Source organism: Amphiura filiformis, chromosome 16 (assembly GCF_039555335.1).
Source record: "Amphiura filiformis chromosome 16, Afil_fr2py, whole genome shotgun sequence".
Taxonomy (NCBI): Eukaryota; Metazoa; Echinodermata; class Ophiuroidea; order Amphilepidida; family Amphiuridae; genus Amphiura; species Amphiura filiformis.
This window is the reverse complement of record NC_092643.1, coordinates 33,747,960-33,762,315: the sequence shown is the minus strand read 5'-3', so window position 1 is coordinate 33,762,315 and position 14,356 is coordinate 33,747,960. Positions and strand designations below refer to the sequence as shown.

General features: G+C 37.1%; 1 protein-coding gene across 3 annotated transcripts in view; it reads right to left on the bottom strand.

Annotated features, from left to right (window-relative positions):
* The window catches only part of LOC140135900 (protein spire homolog 1-like), a 129,680-nt gene that overhangs the window by 11,638 nt on the left and 103,686 nt on the right, over positions 1-14,356 (bottom strand). For 2 of the 3 annotated variants that reach the window (XM_072157565.1, XM_072157568.1), the window contains exons 7-10: positions 12,670-12,786; positions 5,951-5,977; positions 1,625-1,742; positions 732-907 (exon numbers count right to left, since the gene is read on the bottom strand). In XM_072157565.1, coding sequence (XP_072013666.1) covers positions 732-907; positions 1,625-1,742; positions 5,951-5,977; positions 12,670-12,786 — 438 coding nt within the window. The remainder of the gene's footprint in view (positions 1-731; positions 908-1,624; positions 1,743-5,950; positions 5,978-12,669; positions 12,787-14,356) is intronic. The other variant, XM_072157566.1, reaches the window with a different exon arrangement.

The following is a 14,356-nucleotide window of genomic DNA, read 5'->3' as shown; positions in this document are numbered from 1 at the left end:
ATATGGTCATGAAAATTTACATTTCTGAAATTTTTGAAATTTCAGAAAAAATTTGAAACTTGTCGTCTGCTTGACACCCGCGTGGAGAAAGCTAAGAAATAAGGTTATGATTTATGTTTGAGTTGAGGCTAGGTAGGGCTAGGATAAGAAGATGGATTATGGTCAGAATTATGACTGCTACAGGCAAATATCTAATTCTCGATCATGAGAGGATATACCTTCTGCGTCAGCGTACTTTTCGTGGAATAACACAATCTCACAACCTACATGACCAAACCAGCTTGACCTTGCCAAGCGACGACCTTAACCGAAAACAATGATTGGTCAATTCTCAAAAGCTGTGTTAGTGCCCAAGTGTGTGGTCCATGCGTAGTACGCTCGACGCAAATATCTGTAGTATTACTACCACCCGGATTTGCAAAGTGCTTTTTAACGGAATAATTCGCAATAATAAATGAGCCTCAGAGAAGCCTTCCGTAAGATTAATGTTGAATTTATACTTGAATGATTTGGCAGAAAAAAATAAAATAGCTTTACTGCTCCTGTCACAATTCGGATGAAGTCCCACAGATGTGGTGATGAAATATTAAAGTATAAGTCACTATTTTGTTGAGAGAACTGTTTAAAATATTTATTCTAACATCAAATAGCATGCATGCTCAGTATGTTGTTTTGACTACACTGAACATACAGGCGATTTTCTTTTCTGCAAAAGTGAATCAGAAACTTACATCATCTGACCAATCCAAGATAACCTCTGCTTTCAGTTTCCTCTTTGGGATCTCTGGCGACTCATCAAATGAATCCATATCTGAAGATGAATCAATGTCTGAAGATACGCTGCCACTGTCTCCAGCGCTGCCTGAACCATATCGCCTCCTCCTACTCCGTAATTTGGGTTTCTTGGCTATAGGATATTAGAACATGAAAGATTTATGTAAATATAATGAATTCGGAATTGGCCCAAGATCACACAAAATTTCCCAAAATCCTCCCTCACAGAATCCACCCAATTTTGTGCAGTGCCCATGAAGTCCACTTTCAAAAATCTACCCCAAAAAGTTCACTTTTTCAAAAATCCACCCAAAAAGTCCACTTTTTCAAAAAGTCCACATTTTCAAAAATCCACTCAAAAAATCAACTTTTTCAGAATTCTACCCCTCCCCAAAATAATTCCAGACTACGGACCTAGCCACAGTGCTTTTACTAGAACAACATACTTTTCCTGCCAGTATATAATTTGTGGGTGGCGTATTCTTTTCATGTAGTTAATCCACAAGAACACCATCTATTTAAGGTTTACTCGGATGGCAAGTGATCCACACCTGGGTGTCACCATTTTAAAGGATCAATGACAAAATAGGGGGGGGGGGCAAAGAAGTACAATGAAAAAACAGGACAGAAGAAAACAGACCAGGAAAAGAGATCCTTGCTATGGTCACTGAGAAGAGGTGGCCATTCAAATTTTGCCAACAGTGGCCTTGCACTGTGGTCACCAAGAAGGGGCGATCACTAAGCTTTTGCAATGACTGGACTTATAATAATCACCAGGGGATCTGGTTAAAAGCTAATTTGGATAGAAAAGTTGTGTGTTATACTAAAACAACCAATTTAAATGACATACCTAAAACCCTCTGTGAAACTGGCAGAAGCTTTGGCTGTGCTCTGATGTCTTCCAGTAGCCTTTCATGGTGACTTATCTTCCGTAATTTATCCTTCTCTATGTCAGGTCTGTCCATCAGCTGTTGAGTAAAGCAATCATGTAATGGTTAACAATCTCATTGTAACATTAACATCGAGTAGTACAAGGCTCATTCCCAGTCTAGCAGTTAGCAATAACATACCAGCCATACATTGTGAATAATAGCATTGTAAGAGCTTGTAGCTATAATCAAATTAAGTATTTCTTGGCCAAACTGGAACACTGTGAATGCTAATGGCTCCGCGATTTACACACGAAAATATCGTGGTACAGAAGAAAGTATACACGCGCCTTACACTGCGTACTGCCGTACATGCTTAGTACACTACATGGACGTACTGCCGTACACGCTTAGTACACTACATGGACACAACACGCATGTTCCAGTGTGGCCAAGAAATACTTAATTTGATTATAGTCTAGTAGTTAGAACTAATTTACATACCACACAAAGTGTGCAATAGCTTTGAAAGAGCTGGTAGCCAGTCTAGTATTTAGCACTAGCATACATACCACACAAAATGTGCAATATCTTTGTAAGAGTCTAGCAGTTAGCACTAACACAACACACTAAGTCTGCAATAGCTTTGTAAGAGTTTGATGTCAGTCTAACAATTAGCACCAGCATACCACATAATGTGCATAATTAGCACTGTACTGTCTAATTACTGAAGAAAGTTGTTAGAAGCCATGCTAATCAAATGTACATTGGATCAATGTGATCATATCGGGAACAGCCCATTTAAGCTGTATCAAAATGATTGGTACCCATCAGTTTTCTTTGATAATGAATGAGCCATGACACATCAAAATTCAACATAAGATCAAGATAGTTTGTAGATTAATTGTAAAACAAATCATAAACTATACATTCTGGACATTTCAAGAGTATCCAATGCTGTATTTGGAAGAGGCAGGCTTTTCAATAAACATCAAAATTGATGGGTACCAATCATTTTGATACACCTTGTAGTCCTAAGGGTCATTAGCCTGAAAGGGTTAAAGTTAGAGTTTAGGCATTTTAAGTTAGGATTAGGGTTAGGGATAGCATTCAGGTTAGGATTAGTGTTGTAGATAAAGGCTAGGTTAGGGTATGTGTTAGGATTTGAGTTATGGTTAGGTTTTGGGTTGATGTTTAGGGTTAGGATTACAACTTAGGTTATAGGTTAGAATTAGGTTGACATTTAGGATTAGCGTAAAGGTTATGGCTTATATTATCAGGTTTTTAGACAGTAACCCTTCAGTCTATGGACCTGTAACAATCATATCATAATGCTACAAATAGTTGAATAAATATCCCATCATTAAATTCAATTTATGGCAAGCAAGTCAAGGAGCATAATTTTTCCTTCCGCTTTAAATATCATCACATTCATGCAACACCAATGTTTCTGGTGAATTCAGATTTTACTACACATAAAACCCAAAAAGGTATTTAGCCTTAATGTGCATATGTGGCAGATCTGTGTTATAGGCAAAAACTGCAACAAAAAAAAGCATCACAAATGCTTGAAATAGGTGCACATGCACCACACTAGCATGTGCTGAAATGCATTGCTGAACATTCTAGAAGACCCTAAATTATTTTGTTACCATAAACAACTGGTGAGGATATAGAGAATCTGATTTTTATACCTTCCTGTATTTGAAAGAAATAGTTGTCACACAACATTGCACAAACATTATCACTGTCACAAGACATAATGACAACATGCTACAATTGGTAATCTAATTTGAGACTAATTTAGTCTGTGCTACATGCTTGAATAATTATGAATACAATATTTCTCTCAAGTTCCAATCACAAAAACTTCAGATTTATGGAAAGTCCCTATCATTGGGATATGATGCATACCAGGATGCGTCGCTCCAGTGGATATTTCTTTTCAAAACAAATCCTTATACATGGGTTCATATGTTCAGCAACATTGCCCTCAGAAATGGGTTAGGGTTTTGCAGCTCAAGCCAAACATCCCAACTGAAAAATAATTCAAGGATTCCCTGGTCCTTATCTTCCTCCCAAGTCCCTATCTTCCTTCAAGTCCACATCCTACAGATGCAGAGTCACTCCCCTAAAAGAAAGATGAAGTTCATCTCCCGGGTTCATCTTAAAATTTTGAAGTGGGAATAAACATTTGATTTTGGAACAAAAGGAAATCTTTTGTTCATGGGCTATTCCGGTTGACATCCATATACCCGCTACGGAAGACATGACCTTAATCTTCTACCTGTGTTGAAAATTAGGCATTTTCATCTCAGCTTCCACACAGGGAGTGTGAATTACAAATGGGTTTACCTGGAATGGGTGACTCCATTTGAAATCCGCCTCCCCTGTGTGTGTGATTAAAATCATGTCTTCCACAGAGGGTGTATGAATTTCAACTGGAGCAGCCCAGTCATTTCATAATAACATACAAGTGTATTACTTTTCACATGCAAATATATTCCACAGAGTGGCTTGTGTCATCTACTTGGTTATGTGATGTGACATGATATGGCAGACTGGGGTGAAAGGTTAAAGGTTAATTAGTTACCAGGGTTAGGTTCAGGTAGGGTTCAATTTGATCAGGATTAGAGCAAACAAATATGGCAAAACATGTGTGGCGCTAGATGGGAAGTAGGCGCATAACCTTTTCATGATAAACTTAGGGTAGTAAAACATACATGCAGTCTTAATGAGCAGAACTAAAATGAACTGAATAAATTTAGTTGATGAAATCCGAACTTCAATTCAGGGTTAGCGGTGACTCTAAAATCCTTGGGTACAGAGATGTCATTTTGCCCTAAAGAGTAAAGCACTGAGTGCTAACCCTGACACAATTAACAATATGCTTTTGATTTGATTAGCAAACTGAATACAATTGTCTGCAGAATAATGCAACCGAATCTTTGCAAAATATATGAAATTCTATAATCAGACCCATTTCAAATTTGTCAATGAGTAAATAAGAGCTGTTTTAAACAAAATCTGTAATTTGTGTTTTTGTATGTAAACATGATTGAGTTTCAGTTAAAAAAAACACACATGATGATGATGTATAAATTGTTAAGATTTAATTGAGTGCATGAAATGATTATTTTTAGTAACATGCTGCATAATTGGTGAAATGGAATGTTATGGCTCAGAATGCAGCATGCAAACAAGCTTTGTGTATCCTTAAAGTAAGTCTGCATTGACCAAGCTGAGGCTGCATGGTACTTGACTGGTCAAGACAAGCCTAGCAAAATGGGCTATTCTAGTTAGAATCCATGTATCCTTACGGAAGACATGAATTTCAAATTGGGTGTACTTGACCCCCTCCCCCTGCCACCAACAATGGTAGGGGTAGACAGGTCATCACCCTCTTTCATCCCCTACACCCCCTGAGATTTAATATGCCTAGATGAAATCCAACAAAATACTAACAAAATTTCACTAGCATGATATAGCCAATTCGCTGTCGTAGTGCACGTTACAATACGGCCGTTGCCAGGTCAACTGGATCACGCTTTCTTTGTTACGAACCACTGATCGAGATGATCACAACACAAAGCCTATGTCATATCAAAATTCGGAGCAGGTGTATGAGCCCAGGCTTGGAGCAGTAAGCAATGGTTACTAACGTGCACTACGACAGCGAATTCTACATGATATCCCTCCCATCCTTAATAAAGTTCAAATATTTCTTTTACTTGAAGGATACGAAAAGCGCCTATAAAATGCACATGTATATAAACATGCAAACATTGATAATTTCAGATAATGCAAAATATTTACAAAATTAAAAAGTTCATAATGAAATGAAGTAGTTGCAAATGGAAAAAAAATCAATTTTTTCACCACAGGTCTACAGGAACACTGGACAGAATCAACAGAATCAGATTTTATCAGTGTGTTCTTTGACTTAATTTTGGGGGAAATAAACTTTTTTCAACAATGTTGAAATATTACACAGGAATCAAAATTTATTTACAAACAATAATAATTGAAGGACAAAGCTCAAATTACTAAAAATTCACAAAAATAAAAACAACTGATTGAAGTTAAGATTTCTCTAGGATTTTTGGTATGCTTTGTTGCACTATCACATACCCTTACACAATTACTCCTCATCCCCTCCCCATAACCCCCCTATTAGTATTCTCCCAACCCACTGACCCCCACCCCAGCAAAGATCACACTGGTCAAGCTAGCAAGCTGTAGGTGTATTATGACAAACCAGCACACAATTAACAGTTTTTTCTTGTGTGTTTTTTTTAAGCCGTTACCGATTCATCAAGTTCTTCATCGTACAGCTGTGTGGATGACAAAAATGATTATCAAATTTGCTTTTTAGTTCTTGCACTTCTTTGAATAGTATGTATGGGCCTATGGGGCAAGTTTGGGGGTGTGGGCAATTGCCTTTCATTACTTCCGAGGACTCTAACTGAACGACACACCGACATAATGAGGATCTTGTGCCCAATAAAGATCAAGACGTGCATCCTTGAAACCCAAGTCCTCGGGAAACATCCTATATCCTCCTACCCCCTTTATAGCTATCGTTTTCTGAGCGTTAACCTTGTGGACTTGACATAATAACACACCGACATACAGAGAACTTTTGGAATTTTTCAGGTCCTTGGACATAAGCAAATACGCATGGGGTGTGTGGGTGGGGGTGTGTTTGCCAACAAATGAGCACACACACATGATATTTCACATTTAAACCGTGGACCCCTCTGCAACAGCAGACCATCCTCGGTTCGGAGGTCTGCAAACTACTACAACTGCATGCAATTGCAAGATATGTCCTCTATCGTGCATTAGATAAATACCATCTGCAGTTGCTAGGTAAAATTTCATCTTTTATAAATATGCACAAAAATGGTGGAAAACGTAATCTGTACGTCGATTGAATTCAGATTAAGATGCCCACGTTTGCATAGTCCTAAACTGTGTCCATGTTCGGAGGCGAATACATGTAGGGTGTGTGTGGGGTGTGTGTTTGCGTTGTGGAGGTTCCCAGTTCCACATTACATGAAGCATTACTTTTCTTTCCTTGTCTACATTTTCCCCCCTACTTTTTGTTATTATCATCATTATTATAAGCCTACATTAGCATTATTACGATTATCATCATTGTCATCACCAACACCAATAGTTCATTTTCACAGATACATTTGGTAATTTTTTACCATTAAATTATATTATTTAGCAATTATCACAAGTTTCTTGTTAACAAAAACATACAAAACATAAACATTTCACTTATATAAAAAATGTCAGTACGGATTAGAAAACTCATTAATACTGCATTAAATTAAATGAAATATCGATACGGATGTTTTTCAAGAATAAGGTGAATATGTAATAGAAAACGGAATATTTAATATAAAAGGGAAGAAAACGGCACAATATAGTCAGAGAGAAAAACTAGTGTCATGGAAGTGCAATGAAGATACTTTGGTTGAAAGAGTTAGGTTACTAATCATGCTAATCCTGAATGGGGGGAAGCTCCCCCATGAAAAGTCTTGCCATCAATGTTTGCTGCCATGATATATAAGATGTGTATGCCTTTTTCTGCAAATGATTTGTCTTTCAATCTTCTTTGCACTTCCAAGGTGACTTTTTACATCACATAACTGAGGTTAAATTGCAGTGTATAAGGGGGGTATAACTTGTGGTCTTCAAAACAACATATACTTTTCCAATCAAATAATACTTTTGCACATGTCTCCAACGCACACATGCTCTTATTAGAGTGGTGCAACTTTTTTGCTTAAGTGATCAGTCTATAAATTTTATGGCTTGATTCAATCAACCAATCAGAGCCTAAAGCTAAGTTTATACTCCATCGCTGAGCGACGAGCAATAGGTATCTGACCAATAAGGTAGCATGCTTTTCCCAACACAACAAAAAGCCCTCTACCTCTTTGGCTGAAAACCAATCGCTATCCCTCAGCGATGTAGTATAAATTAGCTTTACTCGTTTGTTTTCAATCTTGTGTGCTACAATATGGCAACATAGTGCAAGAGAAGTGTGATGGTAAGAGCAATCTGATTTAAAATAAAACAATCAGATCAATCAAAATTGGGTGACACAACAATCAAGCAGAATTTCATTAAAAAACAGAAGCGTGACACTCTTCTTTGTTCAAGACTTATGTTAGTACTCTGTGCAAATTGGGGGCAATTGTGAGCTTTGTGTGAACTAGGGAAATTAGTACTGTGAAACATTTAAAGAGGAAGCCCCATCAGAAGCACTTCTTCTGGGGTGAACCAAACCTGCCTGGTTATCAAATTAATCAGTGACGAGGTTATCTCTGAATTTGACAGGTGCTAATTGATGCAATAACATTAAAACATCAATTAGCACCTGTCAAATTCAGAGATAACCTTGTCACCGATTGATTTGATAACAAGGCAGGTTTAGTTCACCCCAGAAAAACTGCTCTGGCAGGGCTTCTTTAAGAAAGAAAGGAAGTGAGCAGTATCAATATTTTGCTCCCTTTCAAAATTGCTTGAACTCAACTTTGATTCTGGGCTAATCCATTTAAATTCCACACTCCCCTTGTGGAAGAGATTTTGAAAATATCTTCCACAGGGGGAGTATGAATTTCAAATGGAATTAGCACATTACCTAACTCTGTTTGAAACTCATCCTCCCTCTGTGGAAGATTCAGGCTGAATTAATCTTTCTCAGAGGGTGCAATGGAATGAAATTGGAGCTGCCCCATGTGTTCATTCCATTTAAAATTCATACTCCCCTGTAGAAGATGTTTCCAAAATATTTCACAGAGGTAGTGTGGAATTCAATTGAAACCGCCCAATACGATGTCAAGATGAATTGGATTAAGTCACATATGGATACTATATAAAGCAACTGTTTCAGTAGCATCTTATGTTTTTTATTCTAAACTGACATAAATTCTGTTCTCTTACAACAAGATTATATTTTATAATGAAAGACAGAGATAAAAAGACCAAATCTCGTCTGACGTCAGGGCAAAGGCGTGCCATGATTGGTTGCCGACCTGCGCAGTATGGCATTTTCTGTCTAGTTGTCAGAATTTCAGACGCGAACTAGTCTTTTTATCTCTGTCTTTCATTATAGCTTCTGCTTTAGTTGTGTTGGCATGGCAGTCAGTTAGTCTGCAATCTGTTAAAAATATAGCAGACAGCCAACTGCTGCAAATGAACTTTTTCTTTTATAAATGGGACTAGACAAATAGAACATTCTCGAGACTCAAATCGAAAACAAATCTCTTAAATCCATTAAGTGGATTTCTCTGTGTATACTTGATATACACCTCATCCACTATGAAAGAAAGTACTGTGAAAGATGTGCTTTACAGCAAATCAACCAATTTATAGCAAGCAGAATGTGACGGAATACAATTGACTAATAATGTCCTCAGCTATAGCAAGCAGAATGTGACAGAATAGAATTGATTAACAGAATCCTCATCTATAGCAAGCAAAATATGGCAGAATAGAACTGATTAACAATGCCCTTTACTCTTTGCAAGAATATGTTGGTTAGTGAACTTTGACCCAGATTTTATGGAGTATATACCGGTATGGATTAATTAACAATCAAATAAGTTATTACTTTGAAAAAGGTGTACATTTAACATAACATTTCACTTAATGGGACTTCTCTCTCTTTTTGTTAATTTAAATGTTTTTAATTCAATCATATCTGGAATTTTTTTTGTCAGGCACATCAAGAAACATGGGGCCAGTAAGGAGCAATCTTCACAGGAGAATAGATCACATCAATTAGGTACTTTCATGGCCCGCATCACATCTGCACAAGCATTCTGAGATGCTACACAGGGAAGATAGGCATTGCTCTTCCTGTACAACTTTTTTGTAACCTTGTAATGCATAATGTTGTTTTCAAATCTCGCAAATCCTTTTACTCTTTTGCTGAGTGAAGTGTTTGCACTGTGTAGACAGTCCAAACGTGTGCTTTATAAGTCCACATCTATCTGGACTTCACAAGATGACATTGCAATGCACTACCAGTGCCAGTTTCACTTCGCCTCCTAATGTATTGCGTACAACTTGTTTCCCTCATTTACGCCCAACGGTTGTTTTCAAATATTGCAACATTCTTTTACTGCGAGTAGTTTGAATTATGCAAACATTCCCAAACCTGTACTTTCTCCGTTTCAGAAGTATCATATTGATGCCGATTTAGTATCCTGTTTTAGATTGCGGATTTATTATACAGTTTTAGATTGCCAAATGAGGAATACAGTGCTCGGTGTGCAAATGTTCAAACGGATGGACGTGCAGGTGGGGAAATGACCAAATGGGAAAATTGGAAAAAATGGAAAGGTGAGGGAATGTACACAGAGGGTCACAGACAGGCTGTAGCTGTTTTTGCTATTTCATTTTTTTTTATAGATTTTCAAATTTTTTTAATTTTATAGGATATTCACCTATCAAAATTATGAGTGGCTACATCAAGTTTAGATTGATATGATTCCAACTATCACACTGCATTAGCAACATAATTTTATATCAATCTGAAATTGCTGGAAAGGAGCAGCAACTTTATTTGAAATGGGGCTTGCAATACTAATTTGTTTGAAAAAAATCGGTCAGACTGTAAATAGTGCAATACCCTGTGCAGATTGCATAGTTTGTAAACTCATCCCAAAAAGAAAGTATCCGGTTTGATTTTGGTTCATAAGTCAAAGATGGGGGGTTAAATCAAGACCTACCAAAAGTATGTTACAGATAAATTTATTCCGCACAGTTTGATACCTCATTTGTCCAAATCGATGCAGAATTGATGACACAGTGACCTTTTAAATGCCAAGACCTCAATTTTAAAAGTTGCAGTAATTCCTATTGATGTGGTTTTCCTGCTTCTCAAGATTCGTCATAAAGGTACACAATAACAGAGACGAACTATGACTGTTTGACTTCACTTCATGTGTTTTATTGAATACAGATACTCTTTTACTCCTTCCTTAATGTTTTGCCCTTCACTCTTCAAGGGCAATATCTGGTATGTCCTCCTGCTGCATCAATGACTGCCAGACATCTTCGGCGCATGCTCTCAGTGAGACGTAAGTCTGATGCGCCCTTGATCTAGCAGGACCAAATCAATAGGAATTACAGCAACTTTTAAATTTGAGGTGATTGCATTTAAAGGTTCACTGTGTCATCAATTCTGCATTGATGTGAACAAATGAGGTATCAAACTGTGCGGAAAAAATATATCTGTAACATACTTTTAGTAGGTTTTGATTTAAGGCCACATCTGTGACTTGGAATAAAATCAAACTGGATACTTTCTTTTTGGGATGAGTTTATGTTGATTGACAGGCGATCGTCTCACAGAATGTCTTGAACATTGAAATGCTGAAAGTTTTCATGCCTGAAAAGTACACTAGCCATGTGCTATTCCAGAAATTAAAGGCACTCCCCTTCAAGAACCAAAAGGGTCATCATTCTCAAAAACCCTGAAGAGGACACAAGGACTTCCTAAGAAAAAGACTCTTCTTTAGGCTTGGAAATTCCCAAAAGTTTTGGCGGTGTGTAATTATAGCATCTACTGAATGACAAACCCAGAAAAAAATCACAAAACAAAACAAAACTAAGCAGCTTACTTCTGAATAAATTTTCTTCTTGATTTCATGATCAAATTGCTAAATTATTGAGTGATTAAGGCGGCAATGTCACCCAAGACAAACGGCATTGATTCGCAGCATTGCAAATAAAGATAACTTATCAGGGTTTCTCCTCTAACAGTTTTGGTGAATTAGGCAATTCAGGGCGACTATAAATCAAACAATTATCAATCAATTGTCATTTATGAAGCTTCAAAATTTAAAAACATTTTAAGGTGCTGGAGCTCTAAACGTGACTGCTCATGCGCTCATATGCCTCCTGTAACATATACTTTCAGGAGATTATTGAACGTTTCAAAATGTATTATTTTTGATGTGCAGTTTGTTTAACAGTTTTGGGGCATAGATAGAAAATGCCCTGTCACCAAAAGGAACCCATTTGGTTCTGGGCTCCACTAGGCGTGGTGAACAGGAGTTGAAAGATCTTAGCCTTCTCCATTCAACAACAGTCTGGAGCACAGGTCTGAAAGTTTTGATGGAGCCTGGTTGTGGGGTGCCTTGTAGCCAAGAGCAAGAATTTTGTTGCCATCAAAATAAGTCAAACAATAGCGATAGAACAAATTATGAAAAATGATGGTTCTGTCTTTAAAAATTCTTCAGTTGACTTTGGCTGAAACTGCACAAAAATTAATAACTGTATTTTTTAAACAGATATCAATGAAATGGGCATCAATAAAAATTCCCACAATTTTAAGGAGGCAGGGACGAGATCAAGCCCCACCCAGGAGAAACCCTTCTTATTTTTCAAGCTAAAGACAGGAAGTCAAACATGAAGCTATATTAATTGTAACACATACAGCACTGTATTAAAGATTTAGATCACACTAAAGCAAAACACACATTGGAAAATTGCTGGTATTAAAGCGTTCCTTCTAAACACGAGCTAATGCAGCGAAGCTTCAAATTTAATGCTCACATTTTGATGTCGCATAAATTATTTGAAAATTGTATTTAGATCAACACTAAAGCAAAACACATATTGGAAAATTGCTGGTATTAAAGCGTTCCTTCTAAACACGAGCTAATGCAGCCAAGCTTTAAATTTAATGCTCACATTTTTATGTCGTATAATTTTTTTAAAATTGTAAACATCACAAAGGTCAAAGATACTTGTTGACCATTAAAAATAGAAAAGGTAATATCACAGCAAAAGTCAAAGATAAAAATAATTTTTTCAAACGATTAAAAATATTTTTGATGTTTGAAATAATTCAAAAGAGAGATAATATTCGGAAATACAGCCAGGGTGGGTGAATTAAAAAACCACAGTGGTGGACCGTAGAGAAACAAGTGGTCCAACGACAGGCGAAAATGATTGATGGTCAGGCAGAACAGCTAAACGTACACCTTTTTACCTTCGTCCCTGACCATGAATGACATCTTACTGGTTTAAGGGGCGGTCTTGAGCGGATGAAGTCCAAGATGATGTCATGGGCTTCTTTCTTCACCCTCGGTGGGATGTCGCCGTTGACCTAGAAAAGGAAATAAAAAAGTAAATTGCGAAAAGCTGTCTTATTTTGCTATAATTTTCATAGATGTATTGGAAAAATATTCCTGTATTACTTATCTGATATAATTGGTTGATCAGTTGATGGGATAATCAAAATATTTTGTTCTGGAAAAAAATCAGTGCAACTGCTCAACAATTTTGATCAATCAGGAAGCTCAAATCGATTGGCCTCTTTCGGTAAATCCCATAATTCTTTGCGGTTACACCAGAGATGTCGTCACACTGATGCGCACTTTGTTACTGCGTACTTCACAGCATTCAAATGCACAGTAATGATGTTCGCTAAATGATGTGTACATCGGTATGGCGTCAAATGACGACATCTCAGGTCTAACCGCAAAGAATTATGGGATTTACTGAAAAGATCAATTTGTACAATATAGTTCATAATACATTAAGTACTATCCTCATAATGATTTAAGTTGTAACCCCACGGCCTTTATTACAGAGCCTCCGATTGGTCAATTATATGATACAATCATCTGAGAAACCAATCAAAATAGAGCTTTTAGATCTCTCAGCAATTTTAAGCTTAAACCCCTAAAGCCCTATTGACTATTCTTACCATATCTCTGATTGGCTCAATTTATGATATGGCCCTTTTTGTAACCAATCAAATTAGTTCTAAGAGGTCGATAATTAAGTCAGTAGTGCTCATGATGTTAAGAATATTTTTCTGTAATGTCCAACCCCATCTGTTCCTGTATAATAATAATAAGCCTGCTTCTCAAATTTGACAAGCTTTGTCAAACTTTATGTCTGCAGTGGTAAGAATTCAAGGTCTAAGATTTGTCACTTACAAACTAAACTACTATTCTGGCTCAAACATTGTATACAGAATGGTCAACTGCAGATCCGTCAGATAGCGCTTTTTCAATGGGAAATGAACTTTGCTGCTTGGATGATGTCACGATGAGGTTAGCATTTATTCCAAATTGAAAAGCGTGTTCCGTCGGGTCTGCACTCGACCGGCGTCATAGGAGAAAGACTATATGTGACATGATCAAGAGGAATGTGTCACATGTCGACCCTGGTCGAAAATGAGTTTTATATATGTTTCTAAAGAGGACACTTGGAGCTTTCAGAAACTGAAAACCCCATGTTGATACCACTTTTCTTTGCGAAGTTATGTCAATTTATCAATCGCTGAAAACAATGTAAAACAAAAGAATTGTAAAACTTTCTTTGTCAATATCTCAAAATCAATATTAGCGACATCCGACTCATTTCCCTTGATCATGTCACATATGACAACCACTGAATACACGCATAGACAAAAACAAAAAATTGACATTCTGTGTCCACAGCCACAAATTTCTAAATGCCCCTTTACAGGCAGCTGCTAGCTGTCAGCATCTCAAAAGAGTTACTCCAGTTGATCTCCATACCCCCTATGAAAGACATGACCTTAATCTTACACACAGGGACTGTGAATTTCAAACAGGATTACATGAATGGGTGAGTCCATTTGAAATCTACACCCCCTGTTTGGGAAATTAAGGTCATGTCTTACATTGGAGGTATATTGCATC